Source organism: Ictidomys tridecemlineatus, chromosome 3 (genome assembly GCF_052094955.1).
Source record: "Ictidomys tridecemlineatus isolate mIctTri1 chromosome 3, mIctTri1.hap1, whole genome shotgun sequence".
In the NCBI taxonomy this organism is placed as follows: Eukaryota; Metazoa; Chordata; class Mammalia; order Rodentia; family Sciuridae; genus Ictidomys; species Ictidomys tridecemlineatus.
The window spans coordinates 113,785,568-113,803,582 of record NC_135479.1 but is presented as its reverse complement, the minus strand read 5'-3'; the positions used below and the strand labels follow the sequence as shown (position 1 = coordinate 113,803,582).

At 35.6% G+C, this 18,015-nt stretch overlaps 1 protein-coding gene across 8 annotated transcripts in view; it reads right to left on the bottom strand.

Moving 5' to 3' along the window:
• Window positions 1-18,015, bottom strand: part of LOC101973364 (EGF-like and EMI domain-containing protein 1) — a 616,632-nt gene that overhangs the window by 172,652 nt on the left and 425,965 nt on the right. For all 8 annotated transcript variants that reach the window (XM_040270043.2, XM_040270041.2, XM_040270039.2 and 5 more), the window contains one exon: window positions 2,258-2,380. In XM_040270043.2, the coding sequence (XP_040125977.2) occupies window positions 2,258-2,380 (123 nt within the window). The remainder of the gene's footprint in view (window positions 1-2,257; window positions 2,381-18,015) is intronic.

Genomic DNA, 18,015 nt, shown 5'->3' with positions numbered 1-18,015 from the left:
TTGAACTTTCCTACAATCTAATCCAAAATAGACTAATGTAACACTCAGTTCTCTATAGTAAAGCCTTTCTTTTAAAATAAATAAACAAACAGTTGCCCTCAAGGTCATATTATTAAACTTTGAATACAAAGTGCTGAAATTCTTCTTGAACTCCTTTTAACAAGACTGAGGTAATTATAAACTGTGTCAGATGTGTCTCTTGAGAGGACTTTTGAAACATATACTTCTATGTGTGCATGTGACAATAGTATAAAATTTTTCATGAAGGTCAAGAGCTGGGATTTAAGTCCAGTACTTCCTGTGCAATGGAATCCAAGGAGTTAAAGTCTTTGAAATAATTACACTCTTGAATTTCCTACTTCTCATTAGCTTAATTTACTCATCATATATATACTTGAATCAATTTAATTTGCATACTATGTTGAAATTCTGCATAAAGAAATCAGTTTATGGAGTTGCAAATAAGCTATTATCATAGTGTCCATGTACACACACAATAAGAATTGGCTTTTAAGAAATAGGAATATAAAAGATAAACCATAGCATCCTTATCCAACTCAACTTTTGACCTGATGTCATTAAAACAAAAATTGGAAAATTCAAGGGCAGTGATGGTAAAGGAATAAAGAGAGCTTAATGATTTTACTCAGAAATAGCTAATAACTTCCAGGGTTTAGAGAACTGATTATTCTTATAAACACAATTTAATTGGTAACTAGAGTGTTTATTTTGCCTTATCACAAAGACCAGATATCATTGATTCATATAAATCACTACTTTGCAAAAAATTTTGTATATCAGATACAAAAATTCACCAGCTCAGCTTTTACTGATAAATACCCCATCTGCAAGTATAAATAATCCTGCTGCTGCTAAATATTTTGTGACTCAGAGAATTAATAGAGGCAGCTTAAGGATGCTACCAGTGGAAGACCTTACAAGGTTGGGATTGGGGCTGGGAAAAGGAATCTCATTGCTAAGACCATTAATCCTGCCAAAAGAAGAGGGTGTTTTGATTAAATAATGTGCATGTGCTCTGTTCCACAGCTTGTGTTTGCAGTAGATAGAATCATTATGATATTGGGCTCCCTAGATATTAGTACAATTACTTGACCTTGACTTTGGAAAAGTATTTTTTTTTTGCTAACATACTTTCATATCTTGTTTCTCGTACCAAAATCAGATTTATGACCAGGATGTCTTCACCTGTTTACCTTGGTCTTCTCTTACTTCATATAATACATAGTAAAATACAGAAAGAAGGAGAAAATGTTATGAAACTAGGGGAAACTGACTTCTATTACAAGTTTTGTGTAGAATAAATTATAAGATGCCTATAATCTTGGGTGGGTGGACTAGTTAACACATTCTATCTAAATAAAGCCAGCTACACTAAGTGCTACTTTTTAAAGTGATCGTTAGTTTTAAAGGGCACCTGGAGTTAAAAGTGTAATATATCATTACATCATCTTAGGATCATGACTTAATTAAAAAATACATTTATGTACATGACTTCAGTGAAAACAACAAGGAACATTTACACATTGTAAGGCTAGGACTGTTATTAAAGTTTATTCTATTTCTTCTCTTTATAGAAGTAGTATACACTTCTTAAATTTCTCATTTTAGGAAATTCATAAAAATTTAGAAACATACAAAGAAGATAAAAAGTAATAATCCAATCACACAAAAGTTATATTTAGGAACAGTGTGATGCAAATAAATATATTATAATGTAGATTCAATGTTCGCAGTTTTAATTGTGCTTGAGTAACTCTAAGGTCTTCGACATATAATCTGTTATAATATTCATGAGGACTGAATTTTAATCGTGACTCTGATTTTGAATCCGGTTCTAAGCCCGGGTTGAAATGAGAAACTTATAGCTAATAATTACAACGGCTCAGCATCCTCACTTCATTGTGGCTCTGTGCTGTACTTGCTGTACATAAGCAATAACCAACAAATTATACTTCTCTGAATACATCAGAAATTATATGCTATGGAAATACTCCCACATTTAGAGATTCAAGCTTTGCTTTTGAATGTTAATTTCTATATTTCTTTCCCCATGTTTCTTTTCTTTCAATCTTTTAATAGCATTTTTTTTTTTTTATTCTACAGGACAGAATTGTGCTTGAGAACTATCAGCTTCTATAGATATTTCCACAATAGAAAAACCTTTTCTTCCTGTCCCCACATGGGCAGGTCGATTTTCATTGAAAATGGCTTCAAGCTGGTTCTAATATTTACTCACTTATGCAGGTGCGTGCATCAGCATGGAGTCTGTATCCCGTATCACATTCACAGTGGAAGGTGCCCAGAGTGTTAATACAGCGCTGCTGGCAGCCTCCATTCACCACCGCACATTCATCCACATCTAGAGGAGGAAGACAGATGGCCAGGATTACAATGTCATTCCAATGTCAGCTTCGGAGAAGTGGCACAATGTTTCTGTGATACACAGTATGTGTTATATTGTACAAAGGCAACATCTCTGTTGCCACAAATCTTTACCTGTTTGATCCACTTTGCTCTACTATGTAAACAAGAAAATGCAGGTAGAAACTTTATTGAGCTTTTTGAAGCCCAGAAACAATGAGCCTAGGAATTGTCTCACAGTTTTCTATTCTTCACACAGTAGATAATTAGACAGGTCCAAGATATATAGATATTTCCTTGTGGAAGAAAAACTGGAGGGAAGAATTACAATGAGCTACTCTATCTGGAGCAGCACAAACTAGTAGATAAACACCTATTATTGGTCTGACACTGTTGAATAAAACCAGTAATGGAGTTAAGACCTTGAATCTCCTTCTCATATGCTGCAGTAGACATCAGGGCAAAGACAGATAAATTCAAATAAAACCATGGTTTGGTGTCCTTAAAAACATATCAACACATTTGTTCCACTGATTCAGCTTCTTCCTTCTCATTCAAGCTGCCATTTTCTGAATCACCATGTTGATATGAAAGGTTGCTTTATTTTTAGAAAAACTGGATAGAGGTCAAGACTTATGATATTTTATGATATAATATTAATTTTTTATTAGGCAAAAATCATTTCATCTCTGTAAACCTATAGTTCCTTGTGCACTATGTAATCAGTATATATATATTTTATGATTATATATATATATAATCATAAAAAGAAAATATCCATAAAGCATAAGGCTATGGAGGGATTTTTCAGGTAATCAGAGGATGAAGAACTTCTAAATGTTCTTGTTTCAGAATTTAAAAAATAAAAATCTATATCTTTGGCAAGTTCCAAGGGAAAAAAATCCTCTTCCAATACAGGAAGTACAAGTCTCATGCAGAGAATGTCCTCATTTTTCCTGCTCTTCATCCCAGACTTTGCAGCAAAGAATGTTGGGTGTGAATATTCTTCACCAAAATATAAATCATCCTACAAGACAATTATCAGCATAAAATACATTGAGTGACATTCATTCCACAAGGCAAGTTCTTTATTCAAGAAGACATCAACATGGAGGATGAATACTATTGCAATGACTCACAATAACTGTCATGCAAAGATCTCATGATATATAATGAATGTTTTATATTAAAATAAAGATGCAAGGATATGAGTGAAGGGAAACAAAAGAGCTTTCTTTTACATGGCATTGCTTTTTGTTGTTTTGTGTTAATATAAAAAGAAAGGAAGTATTATGAAGAACATATTAAGTCTCCAAACAAGAACTACACTTTAAAACCAGGAGATCACTATATTTTGCACAATTTAGTATTTTCCTTCAAAAATAAGTTAGTTTGGAGTAATCCCTGATATTTTAAAGAAATTTTATTTTAGATATGAGAATTACTGACTTTTCAAAGAACTAGAATTTTTATTACATTTTGAGTAATATGATAACCAAACCTCTAGGTCTTTTTTCATATAAACTAATATTAAACCAGAACTCTCCATTTGTTGCCTATACTTTATGCAGGACTTTAATATTTATGCAGGGTAAATTTTTATCTTTCTGTCTTTAGGGCATTATTCTGCAGAGTTGATATATAATTTTGAATCTTAACTCCATCAAACTCTGACTTAGATTTCTTTCCCAGGTTTTTTTTTTTTTTAAATTTGGACATATAAGTGAAACTCTTAATTCCCAAGAGTATTTCATTTCACATGATAAGTGACTTTGCCACCATTGAGAATTATATAGCACACTATTTATATGTTCTTGAGCACACTGAAAAACATTTTAAAGCATGTTCACAGATATAAATAATTGACTGTTACTGAGAAAAGGGAGTCTGAGATGGGCATACTGGAGTTGAATGACAAAAAGATTTTTGTCAAATGTATAGTGTTCTATTTTTTTCAAGAAAAAGTTGTCCTTGTGTTACTTTCATAACAAAAAAAAATTTTGAAGAAAGAAGTATAATCTGACCACCCTGACCAGCTCCTCCTGACTCACTCATGAAGTTTTAATAGCTTTTCATCAAAGGCACAAAGTTAGTGAAAATAAGAAAATCTCTGTGTTCATTCTAAAGACAAGAGTGGGCATAGATTTTGAGAACGAAATTTCTCTAAGTATGTTTTTATGTTTCCACATCATTAATCAACACCAGAGTTATAATTAAATACTATATTCTGTTTGAAACACAAACACAGGCTCATGTGCCCACACACCCAAAGACCATCTAAATTTCTCTGTACTTTTAGACAGATGGTCACAGGAAAAATAGTTTAACTATTGAATCTTACACACATGTCACCTTGCCTACCTGAGACTCAATTTTCTCACCTATAATGGGAACAATGATAGTCATATGTACTATGCTATGATTTTCTTCTCCATTCACATTTAAGATTTTGATATAGATTGTTAAAAATTCTTGATGACATAGAGAAATTAAACAACAGGTAATTTTAATTCACTAATTGGTAGATCTTATGTAAGACCATAAAAGAAGAGATGTGAGCCATATGGGAATTAGGGGGGGGATTCATTTTTCTTAGGGTGAGAAAGGAATGCTCAAGGGGAAAAATGAGAACTGAGTGCTTGGAGAAGTGAGTGGACAATCCATAGATGCAGTGGTTAAAATGTGCACAGTGTATAAAATTCATCATTTCGATCTGTCAGGCTGGAGAATAGGGTTGGTAAAAGGAAGTGGTTGAGAAACAAACATAAAACCTTTTTAAATTAATTGGGATAGTAAAGCATTCCTCTTCTTGATTAACAATACAATACACTTCTGGGCAGTTGGAGCCGTAATAGGCTGTGTTCACGCAGTAGCAAAGCAAACTTATTAAAAGTTAAAAAAAAATCAATCATTTATAGAGTGGTACCAAATGCTAAGTAATTGGTTTGACTTTTTTTTGTTGTTGTTGTTTCAGAATATACTGAATTAGCTGATTATTTGGGCATTGTGTAATCGATAGTTCTCAAACCTGGTAGCTCATTAGAATAACTTGGTGAGCCTTTAGAAAATACAGAGGTTGTTCAATCCCTAGTACTATTAAAAAAGAAAGAAAGAAAGAAAGAAAGAAAGGATTCCATTCTTACAGGGTCTGATTTAATTGATCTGGGTATAATCCTGGGAATCAAAACATTTTAAAAGTACTCTAAGTGATTGTAATGTGTAGCCATAACCAAAATCACATTGTGTAGATAGAACTTCAATTACCAGTGTATTTTATTAAAAATGCAGATGCTGATTCTGTAGATCTGGTGTAGGGGATGAGAATCTGCATTTCCCACTTGATTCAAGATAAATCTGATGCTATCGATATGTGGACCATATTACAATTGGCAAGAGTAAAGATAGTCTTCTATTTAGCCATAACTGTCATGAGAATATGATGGTTGGCTTAACTTCTTAGTTGCTTGACTAACTCAGACCAGTTCAGTCCAAATAAATTCTCAATCAAAATACTTAAATATATAAAAATGTACCTATTAGAACAAATAAAATTATAAAATATTTCAACTATTTACCACAAACCTCCAAAATAAGCTATCAATATTTTCCACGATATTCTTTCTAATAATTAATAACTTTAAGACAATTTTGGCATTATCTGTTGTGAGAAATGAATTCACTTCCGTAAATGAAGAAAAACATGAAGGAAACTTTGCTTCTTTTTTGATAGAGTACCTCTGATATAGGATAAAACCAGGTTAAATTGCTGTGATATTAGACACTCAGGCTGAAGCTGTCACAAGTGATTTTCTTTTTCATCAAGATTCTGCTCCACAGAGTTAAAAACCAGAAATGTCAATATTACATTAAAATGTTATTATCAAGTATACTTCATGTGAAGAAACAATTTCTCAAAAAATTCTCTGAGTTATATCTTCATGTTAGATGCCTCCAGAAAGCCCTGCCCTTAGAATTGGAACTCCAGGACACTGCTGGGAATAATGACAAAGTGATTAGAATTTTTTCAGTATTATCACTATGATATGGACCTAGGATTTCAGAATATAAAAAAAAAACTGTCAAAAATCAACTATGTTTGCTATTTTTCCTTTTAATATCTTTTTGGCTATATTTATCTCCCCAAATATTTCCCCAGATGGGCACAGAATTTAATAGCTTAAAGGAATTCACTTTATTATCAAAATGTATTTTGCACATAAAAGCTCCCTGAGACAACAATGATCCACTGTTGTTACCAAACAACCAAAGTTGGATCATATTATTTTTCTTAAATTTTGTGACTGTTTACACGAGAACCAGAGTAAGACAAATTATGCTTCCATTTGCATTTTAATATACTGTTCTCAGAGAGCTTCTCATTGAAAAATAAGTATTCTTGGGTTTGCTTATGTTAGAGATTGCATTGTATAAGAGTTAGGTATGGAGGAAATATCAAATGGTATGGTAAAGACACCATTATGTTTCCTATGTGGCCTTACTTTTACTAAGTGGCAATTACTCTAGATATCAAAACTTCTGACGTTTACTTATAATTCCATAGTGTGTGGTAGAAAAAAATACCTTGAAGTCAAATATCCTTTTGTATCAAACATTTATGGCATGGACTAATCACTCTAAAAATGTTCTATGAATGAATGAATGAGTGGCTTGAGAATCATGCACAACACTCAATCTTCCTATCTTCCCATATTCATCAATGAGATTTCTCAGAATTGGGCTCTTTGGATCTCTTTACTCTTTCTTCACTCCTGCAGCAGACACTTGATGTTTGCTTCTGATTATTCAAAAGTAGCTTTTAAAATACAGGATACAATACAACTTCTAAATTGCTGATGAACACATTTAAACTGTGCCTGTAGTGAAGACTGATTGGTTACCTGCTTGGGATTTTCCAATCTTCTCTTTCCAAATAACTTTCAGGTTTTCCTTTGGAAATTCCATCTTTAACTTTAGGTATGCCATGTAGTTTATATGGAATTGGTGAACACAGTCACTCTCCAAAGTCCAGGCGGACTTGCTATAATCTCATCTCCAAAAATCACAACAGTTGGATTGGGTTTTATCTGTCTTAGCATGGCTTTCTTACAAATTGTGAACAAATTCAGATGTGAGTCAATCAACATGAAGCTCAATATATAGGTTGGGAATCCTAGGACATAGATATTCTCTTGCTCTGGAAATTGTAATGTATATGTGTGAGACATTTTGCAGTAGCCACTTGGCTACATGAATGAAGCAACATCAAAGATGAAGTCAACAAGTGGGATGGAATGGAAGGACTCAACAGAGGACTGGAGTTGGATCCCTGATTGAATAATATCTGAAGTCCTCACTACCTCTGAACTTGTTGGTCAAGTGACTCAATAACCCTCTTTTGTTATTTAAGCATCTGGATTCTGTTGCTCATAAGTAAAATCATCCTTTACATACATGTGGGTAAAGCCAAGTGTGCCAAGGGAAGCCACTTAGTGCTGCTCAAAAGTAGATTTTATCATCTACTTTTTGAAGAGAGCTTTTTAAAAATATTTTTTTAGTTGTTGATAGACCTTTATTTTATTTATTTCTATGTGGTGCTGAGAATTGAACACGGTGCTTCACACATGCTAGGCAAGGGCACTACCACTGAGCCTCAACCCCGGCCACTGAAGAGATGTTTTTAATCAGTAAAATGTTTCAAAATGTGCTTAATCAAGGGTCTAAAAAAGTTCTGCTTGTTATGCTTTTTATTTATTCTATGTAGTATCTATTGGAGAAATTATATTCTATGAAGGTTTTAATGAATTTGGGCATTTGGGACAATCTTGGTTCCTCTGTATTACATATGTTAAGGGTGCATCAAATTGCCTATACCAAGTCATGGTACAACTTACAGTTCCAGGATTGGTGAAATGCCTCCTTGAGCCATTTCCTTCCACTCTCCCTGTATATAATCCATCTGTATATAACCTGTATATAATCCCCACCCCCGCCCCGCTAATCTTTGCCCTCAGTTTTTTCCTTTTTTCTTTTCTGGGCAGCTACAATCTGTGGTAGTTTGACTCCCTGATCCTACTTGGTAGGAAATGAATGAATGCTGATAACTTTGTGGATACTATTATTTCCCTAATTCGTCCTCAGTTTTCTAACCCAGAACTTCACTAAGGAATAAAAGTAGAATATTTCAGCATAAAGCACTTAATTCAGAAAAGAGGCAAATAGGACTCTTGAGGAGAGGAGAATGTCAGTAATAAAGTGAGGCTGATTCATCATTTTTCCAAAATCCAGATGAAGGATGATGAAGACTTGACTTAAGGTACTAGTAGTAGAAATAGAGAGATATGGGCAGATAAAAAATAACTTAGATGAAATGGACACGCAGTAGCTATTAAGCGGAAGTGATGGAGAGAAATATTTCAAGGCTAATTGCCTTGAGCAATTGGAGGGATGGTTATGGCATTTGCTGAAATAGCATGATTTGGGAAATATTAGATATGAAGAGGAATAGTTCAGTTTTGAACTTAAATTACTTGATGGGCAAGTGAGATGGAAAGTTGGGGATATCTATTGGCAACTGAGATGTGGATTAAGATCAGGAGAAAAATATCTGTGGGACATTCAGCTACCATCCATTGACATGTACATCATTAATTCCTATTGATAATTCCCTTACCTTCACTCATATTCAATCTCATGTCAGATTGTACTGCATCAGATTTACTTAATACATGTCAAATCTATTCTCATCTTCACAGTGTTAACCGCACTAATTTAACCTTTGAGGATGGTTAAAATGGCCTAAGAATAGCTCTCTCCACGTCCATCCTTGGGCTTTCCAATACCTTCTTCATGCTCTATCACAGTGATGTGTTAAGAATAAAAATGTGATCAACTCCCTCACCCCTCACTCCTGCTGTGGTTTTATACCCTCTGATCACTTCTCATTGCTCTTAGGGTTAGACTGAACACCAGTGTGGTCTGCAAGTTCTTGCATGGTCTGATCTACATTTTACAATGTTTTAGCAACACTCATGTTCTTTAAGTTCCTTGAAGGCTGTGTACCCACTTTTACTTCATCTTCACATATTTTACATAGTTACTACCTATGTATCCTATAGATGTTCACCCAAACACCACCACTTCAGAGAGGCCTGACATTTTCTTTGACTCTAGGTCAGATTTGATTTCCGTGTTACACTTTCTTGGTACTGCCTTCCCTTTGGAGCTATTAACTCATCCGCTGAGATAGATTCTTAGGTGTGAGTTAAGATATGCCTTCTTGTAAGTTTGACTACTAAGGAGAAGGCTTGTCATTGAACAGGAAATTGTGATGGTGAGACAGAGTTTTTAACTCAGATTACTTAAGACAATATTGCAGAAATATTGATACTCATGCAGAGGGACCAACAGAGTTAATTTAAAGATATATAAGAGAGAGGGGGGGCGATTCTCAAATCATTAAGAACCTCAAATTACATTAATATGTGTCAATAGAAGGTAGATGTGAGGAGAGAATCTGACACAGACTCTACACATTCTGGCTGGGTATGCTAAAAATGTTTGGCCCTGATCACACTTTACCCAAGCCAGTTTTCAGATCTGTATTTGCACGGAGAAATGAGCTAACATCTCCCTTGAGAAAAAGAACAGCCTTGTTTCCACTAATATAAAAGAAGTAGATTCCCCAAGCTCAGTGTTTCCCTGACACAAGGTAGCCAATTGCACACATAGGCATCCATAATAGGCCCTTCGTGCCACTGCTGTGGGATTTGGGGAAACATGGGGAATTGACACAAACAAATGAAACCCTGGCTACTGCTTTTGCCATGAATAATTAAGTCCTTTGCCTTTGACCTAGGAATCTCAAGTCTTCTGTCAGCATCCATGAAACAGTAACAACTTATTAGCATGAAAGTAGTGCAAAATCCCAGACCCTATGTATTTCTTGATAGTATGTAGAATAAAAACCACACACAGGATCTTCTTCTATTCTGGATTAGAGTAGTGTGTTGCAGAATGAAAGAATCTGGGGACCCACCGAGGAATATTCCTGTCTTCACGCTGTTCTACTGATGCCTGTTGATTGCTTATAGCCCTGAAATTATTAGTAAAGCATGATCCAGGATAGATTCCTGTTCTGTCTGAGACGGATTTGAAAATCTAATTCTTTGTGTTAGCTTTGAAGGGAGGAAGGAAGAGATGTCATACCATCATGCCTTCATGTGATTTTAAGGAACAGCAAGGAAACAAATACCCAAACCAGGAAACCAGTAACTTTACTGTTAGCTCTTTGAAATATATTTTGCTTCCCACTTTATTTATAGTATCTATTTTAGTGTGTTTCATAGTAGTTGCATCATAAATATCTGTCAAAAATAAAAAAAATTGATTGACAACCAAATTGACCAAAGAAGAAAGTCAAATTAAAAGAAAATGAGATTAAGAAAGAGGAGTGAGAGAAGGTAGGAGAATAGGTTGGCACCCCAAGGAGGGGAGTCTTCAGAAAAGAGAAGGAACAATTGTTTTAAACACTTCAGATAGAGCCCTAATATCCAGAGTATACAAAGAACTCAAAAAATTAAACAATAAGATAACAAATAACCCAATCAACAAATGGGCCAAAGACCTGAACAGACACTTCTCAGAGGAGGACATACAATCAATCAACAAATACATGAAAAAATGCTCACCATGGCTAGCAGTCAGAGAAATGCAAATCAAAACCACCCTAAGATACTATCTCACTCCAGTAAGATTAGCAGCCATTATGAAGTCAAACAACAAGTGCTGGCGAGGATGTGGGGAAAAGGGTACTCTTGTACATTGCTGGTAGGGCTGCAAATTGGTGCGGCCAATTTGGAAAGCAGTATGGAGATTCCTGGGAAATCTGGGAATGGAACCACCATTTGACCCAGCTATTGCCCTTCTCGGACTATTCCCTGAAGACCTTAAAAGAGCGTACTACAGGGATACTGCCACATCCATGTTCATAGCAGCACAATTCACAATAGCTAGACTGTGGAACCAACCCAGATGCCCTTCAATAGATGAATGGATAAAAAAAAATGTGGCTTTTATACACAATGGAGTATTATGCAGCACTATAAAATGACAAAATCATGGAATTTGCAGGGAAATGGATGGCATTAGAACAGATTATGCTAAGTGAAGCTAGCCAATCCCTAAAAAACAAATGCCAAACATATAATGAGAGCAACTAAGAACAGAGAAGGGAGGAAGAGCAAGAGGAAAAGACATGAGGTGGGAGGGAAAGGGAGAGAAATGGGAAATTGCATGGAAATAGAAGGAGACCCTAATTGTTATACAAAATTACATATAAGAGGTTGTGAGGGGAAAGGGAAAAAAACAAGGGAGAGAATTAAATTACAGCAGATGGGGTAGAGAGAGAAGATGGGAGGGGAGGGGAGGGGAGGGGGATAGTAGAGGATAGGAAAGGTAGCAGAATACAACAGTTACTAATATGGCATTATGTAAAAATGTGGATGTGTAACCGATGTGATTCTGCAATCTGTATATGGGGTAAAAACGGGAGTTCATAACCCATTTGAATCTAAAGTATGAAATATGATATGTCAAGAGCTTTGTAATTTTTTGAACAACCAATAAAAATATTGCTAAAATTGTTTTATTACTGCTAAAATAAAATGGGAATGGCAAATAATCTGGTAAATTTGGCAATGATAAGATCTTTCTGCTGCCATGCAGAATGTGAGTAGTAAGTTAAACATTTGGGGACCTCTAATTCTTTAATTTTTTTTCCAAGCCCAGAATGACGTATTCTTTATTCCTTATTGAAAATGATTCTGGCAACATCATGTTTTCATGGAACTGTTATGTTTCTGCCTCATCTATATCATGATTCAGTATCATCCATGATGACCACAGTGTGACAAAGCTCTGTTATATTGTGATACAATATTGTCATCAGACTTTTTCTGTGCATGGGAACAGAAAACAATGAAAATAAAGCATGTTCACAGAGACTACTAGAAACATAAATTTGACATATATTTAATGATACACAAAGTTATTTTGAGCTTCTTGATTAAGCAAAAGAAGGTGAGTGGGCCAATAAAACTTAAATATTCATATAACTGTTTTGGCCTAGCCAATTGCCTCTACTTTTGTGTTTACTCCGTTCAAAATACATTGATTGTCTTCCAGTTTTCAAAGAAAATCCAAATACTCTGGGAGACTTGGGGAGTTAAGAACTAAAGATAATATTTCCAGGAATAAATGAGTTAAGGTTTTCAGAAGCATAAACCTTGAACCAAATTCATATTTCACTCATTCCCTAAGAAAATGAATGGTGTGTTCCTCTAAGATTTTAATTGTTGGATAGTGACTGTTTCCCTCTGTGTATAACATGACTTTAGCTTTCAGATGATGATTAGAAGGCATTTCCCAAAGGAATGGGGAATAGAGACATATCTAGACAGGAAGAAGAGAAACCACAGGAGATAGGAAAACCAATATGGGTTTAAAAATTGAAGGCAGATAATAAATAATGTCTGTCTGGTTGACTACTTGCTTGACTGAATAAACTGGATTGATCTAGATATTACTCAAACACCCTTCTGAAAGCCTACTACTCAAGTAGTCTTAGGTTAGGGAAAGACATCTGGAGCCCTGGGTATTTAAGAAGTCATTGCTTGGAGGGTTCAACTTTTCCTAGGTATAGGACAGAGTGCACACTGGAGCCTACAATAGAAAAGTATAAGGGCAGCTCCCAGGCCCAAACCTCTTTCTTACTGATTATTTGTGTCAACAGGAAAACTCTTCTAGGAAAGTGAATGTGTGACTAACATTCTCCTTTCAGTGGCTGTGTTGATTAGGTTTTATCTCCACATGGCTGAGATGCAGGGAAGAGGAAGATCTCTAATAGAAACGAGGGAGGGAAAAACAGATGAGCAGAGATAGCCTCAGGGCCTGGGAAAGCCCAAGGTCACTGGGCATCTGGGGTAGCAGGACATGAGTCCACAGGCTGGCAATTAAGACTCAGAAAAGGAGTTCAGGGACCGACTTCTCTGTTCGGTAACCTCCAATGGACCCTTTATAACTGACCATATTCCATATCCCAATCAAAAGGGTCAAGTTAGCTTATCTGAACTAATTCCTTTTATAATATCCCAGAACTTCACAATTTATCCCATGGATGGCAGTTTGATTATAATAATAATCATTGTAATAATGATTCATCAATATTGATTTTGAAAGGCTCTTGTGGATATTTTCATCTGCACAGAGTATTTTTGCTTTTCTCTTTTTTTTTTCTTTCTTGTGGGCTGGGATAAAATGAGCCTGTTCCCACCTTTCTGCCCCATGTTCACCACCACTAAACCAATAGGTAGGCACAGGACCTATGGGACAAGTTGAGGACTCCCTCTCCCTATCCACAGTGAGAAGTTCAAGGATGGGTATGTGACCCAAGCTAAATGATGCAGAATCCTGACAAGGACCTTCGATGATAAGTCCAGTTTCCTAATTGGAAATGCTATCTTTTCCGTGGAATCTGCAATTATAAATATAGGGAAAGCTTACAGATTTCAAGGGATGTATTTTCCACCATGGGGAGAATCCACCTGAGAACAGACACCCCAGTGGGGAGCAGAATCAGGAGATGAAAACAGACAGCCTTCTAAGAGAGTGTTTAAGTGCCCGTATACAACTCTGCCTGATATCTTATGTTCTATCACACAGAGCACAGTTGAATGTTTCATTTACTTATTATAACATTCTCCCCCCAGTTAAATGGCAATAATAGCAAGTCAGTGTGATGTGGATCTCTCTCAGGTGCAACCAGATCAATCTTGATTAATTCATATAGTATCTCAAAATGAGGCCACTATTTTGGATGTAAGAATATCTTTGGAGAAAAGCATCTGCTATTCCATATCCCGGACAGGAAACTGTTTTGTCATTGCTTTGTCTCCTGAGTCCCTATGAGATAGGAATTGTTATTCTCAGGATATCTCTATGTCATTATTCATGTTTATCATTATATGCTTTAAATAATTTTCGGGGGACTGTCAAACAGTATGGCAATAATAAAAATATTTGCCAGAAAAGGCATAGCTGCATAGATAGGTCTATATGAAAAGGTAAAGATTTTGAATGACTCTGTCAAATCCGTCCATAGACTCTTCTGTCGCCAACAGTTCTATATTCTGGATTCATCTAACAAAAGGCAGTGGCAGAGGGGAGCTGGCACATGTAGGTTCCTACAATATGCTGCACACCTTAACTATTTTACCACCTTTTGTCTTTCCTGAAACTTCTTTGAGATAGGAATTATTATGAATTTTAAAGATGAAGCTAAAATTCTAAGAAATTAAGCAATTTACTGAAGTCTTACTACTGACCCATCTAGGATTTGAATTCAGATTTTTTAAAAATCTCAGATAATTTTGGGCCTGACACCAAAACTCTTTTAAATAAGCTTTCTGTTCATATTATGATTAGTGGTTTAATAATTTTGCTCTGCAGAAAGGAGAATAAGATGAATGGTTAGATGATAGCATGTTTAGTGTAAACTCTGTTAACAATTACCTTTTGAGAGAATCCCTCTTCTTCCATTTTCCCCACCCAATATCCACTTTGTTATCTCATTATTGTCATTTACCAGGCAACTATTATGAGAAACTCAGGTTGGTAGCTGCATAGATAGGTCTATATGAAATAACAATGGTAGACCTATCCACAAAATTTTATTTATATACTTAGATATTTACTTCTATATTTTGAGTTGGTATTTTTATGAAAACAAAAAACAAAAAAACTTCCCTGTGTCTCAGAGCAAATAGAATGGGTCTTAATTTGCTAGGCTAATTTCATGATGTTTTATATTCTATCATATTCCTCACCTAAGATTGTTCCCCTTGGGATATCAAATTATAATTGATAGCAGAGAGATTATAAACTGTGGAAGAGAAAATTGTTCTGTGAGAGGTTCTCTGGAGGTCCATAGATACCTGTCCAACTTATGCGCAAGAACTTGACTACTTAAACTTCTACTTTACATCTTAAAATATTTACTTTATTATTACCTCTTGGGATACAATCTGCTTCTCTCTCTCTCTCTCTCTCTCTCTCTCTCTCTCTCTCTCTCTCTCTCTCTCTCTCCCCCCCACCTTCTCTTTCTCTCCCCCCCAACCCCACCCCTTACCTCCTGCCACTTTTCCTGCCTTCCTCTAGTGTTTGGTGACTTTTATCCAAGCCTCCATTTCAGGAAAATGTAATTATTAATTAGATACTTTTACAAATACAATTGCAAATAATAGGTTAGTATTCTGTATATGCCTGCTAACATATGATTAGGGGAGAAATCTTTAAGACCTCTCCAATTGACTTCCCATAATGTAAAGTTTCTTGTTTTCTTGGCAAATGAGATGGCACAATTTTCAGGAAGGAGTAGGCAATATTAAACCACCTATATTTTCCCTGTGGAGATAGCAAGAATTTTGATTATCATGTTTAAAAACAACAATAAAATCTTGCTGCTTTTCCTCCACCTCCAGGTTCAAAAATTATCTCAGTTTTGATTGACTGGTTTTCCTCTTCACGATGAGTCATACTTTCATGCATCCTGAGCTACTAATGTTTTAACTGGATTCCAGATGCCATGAACTTTATATTGTTGAGAGCTGGACAGCTTCATATTCCTCTAAATATTATTGAGCTTTGCTCATCAATAAAACTTAGTTATTCGGAAACAGTCTGGTCCTTGTAGGCCTTGCTTTTCAGACTCGTTATGTGACAGGAGCAGCATTGAGTTGAGGGCTAAAAATACTCCAATACTGAGAGGAGATATTGATTATTCATTTCAGGGCTTTGTCATTATGAAGTTTTCCAGGCTGGCCGCTGGGAAGAGGCACTATTTCTCCCTCTTGTGCGAACACCATAGGGAACTGTTTCTTTCCTCAAATACTTGGGTTCTCCATCCTGAACCTGTGCAGCTCCCTCACATCCATATGTGGGTCAGTCCTCCACTACATACTGTCCCTGTTTTGGCTGCCCACAGGTGTAGGTGTGAACTTGTTTTCAGGCTAAAATGCCTTAAAAATGAGATTGTCACCTCATTTCTCTATTCACTCTTAGATAATTTTTTTTAAGAGAGAGAGAGAGAGAGAGAATTTTCAATATTTATTTTTTAGTTTTCAGCGGACACAACATCTTTGTTTGTATGTGGTGCTGAGGATCAAACCCGGGCCGCACGCGTGCCAGGTGAGTGTGACACTGCTTGAGCCACATCCCCAGACCCTCTTAGGTAATTTTTAAAAAAACAATACACATGCAAATATCAAGTTTATGGTTATCTATAATAGGCTTATTCTAATTGTAGCTTACTCAGCCATTCTAAAAATATGCCTTCCTTTCTGAAGTTACCACAAATATTCCTTCTATCACATTCCCAAATACATAGAATGTAGTATGTATAAGAGCACCAATAAAGTTGTTGTATACCAATTGCAATATATAAAATCACGAAAGTAGGACAAGGAATTAAAAATTAAATTCATATCCTGTTTCTTTTAGCAAAATGTTTGTCTCCTTAAATCATTTAAAGGCTGCCCATTGTTTACTCCTCGTAAAATAATTTTAAAGAATTTAAATATACATAAATCCCTTAACAGAGGACAGCAGAGTAGAGCAAGTGGATCAGAGGGAGGGAAGAAGGGAAGGAAAGGGAAGTAATGAGGAATAAGATTGATCAAATTTTGTCATGGGCATATATGAATATGGCGTATATGAATTTCACTATTATATATAATTATAATGCACATATAAAATATTGCTTATTAAAGGACCTGATTCAATGAGAAATATTCTGTGATGGAGGTTCCTGGAAACTGTGATTTCTGGCATGCCCCCTTCCTTGTTCCCTTCTTTTAATTTTGAAGTCATGCCTTTATGTTGAGGGTGGTGTTGCCTGGCACAGAGTCACCTTATTATGTGAGTTTCAGCCCAATTTCTAGCCAATGTCCATTAGACATCTTACTTCCACAGTTTCATACTCACTGGGCTCTGTCTCCATCTCACTCCAGTCTCCAGCTCCCCAACCATTCTGGAGCACTGTCAACCAAAACTGTTCCCACTTTCAATTCTCAACCTGTTTGTATTTCTCACTCCACAATTTATCCTTCCAACACAGTATCTCCCTTGCCAATATTATCTATAATTTTGCCACATTATTTGTCTCTTACAAATACATAGGAAATGCTGGTCTTCAAATAATCCACTCTTTTTCAACTTCTATAGTTTGTTGTTGAGTTTTGCTGGACAGTATCATGTAGCCATGATGAATTATGTCTCTGCAAGTGCTTTTTCTCCAACATCTGCTGGAATCCCCAGTGCTCAGTAGCAAGCATCTCCCATCAACCTCAACAGTGACTGCACACCCTATTTATTCTCTGCAATTTACTCTCAAATTTCACATCTTTTGCTCTCAGTGACTCTAAGAGAAAATATCAGTTAGAATAGTTCATGTTTACCTTATTACAATCCCAAGCAAGACTTTCATTTATGATATGTATATGTCATAAAATATAAATATATATTTACCTTTATTTTTATTATTCATATTTTAAATATCTCTCTATATATTTATTATCTATC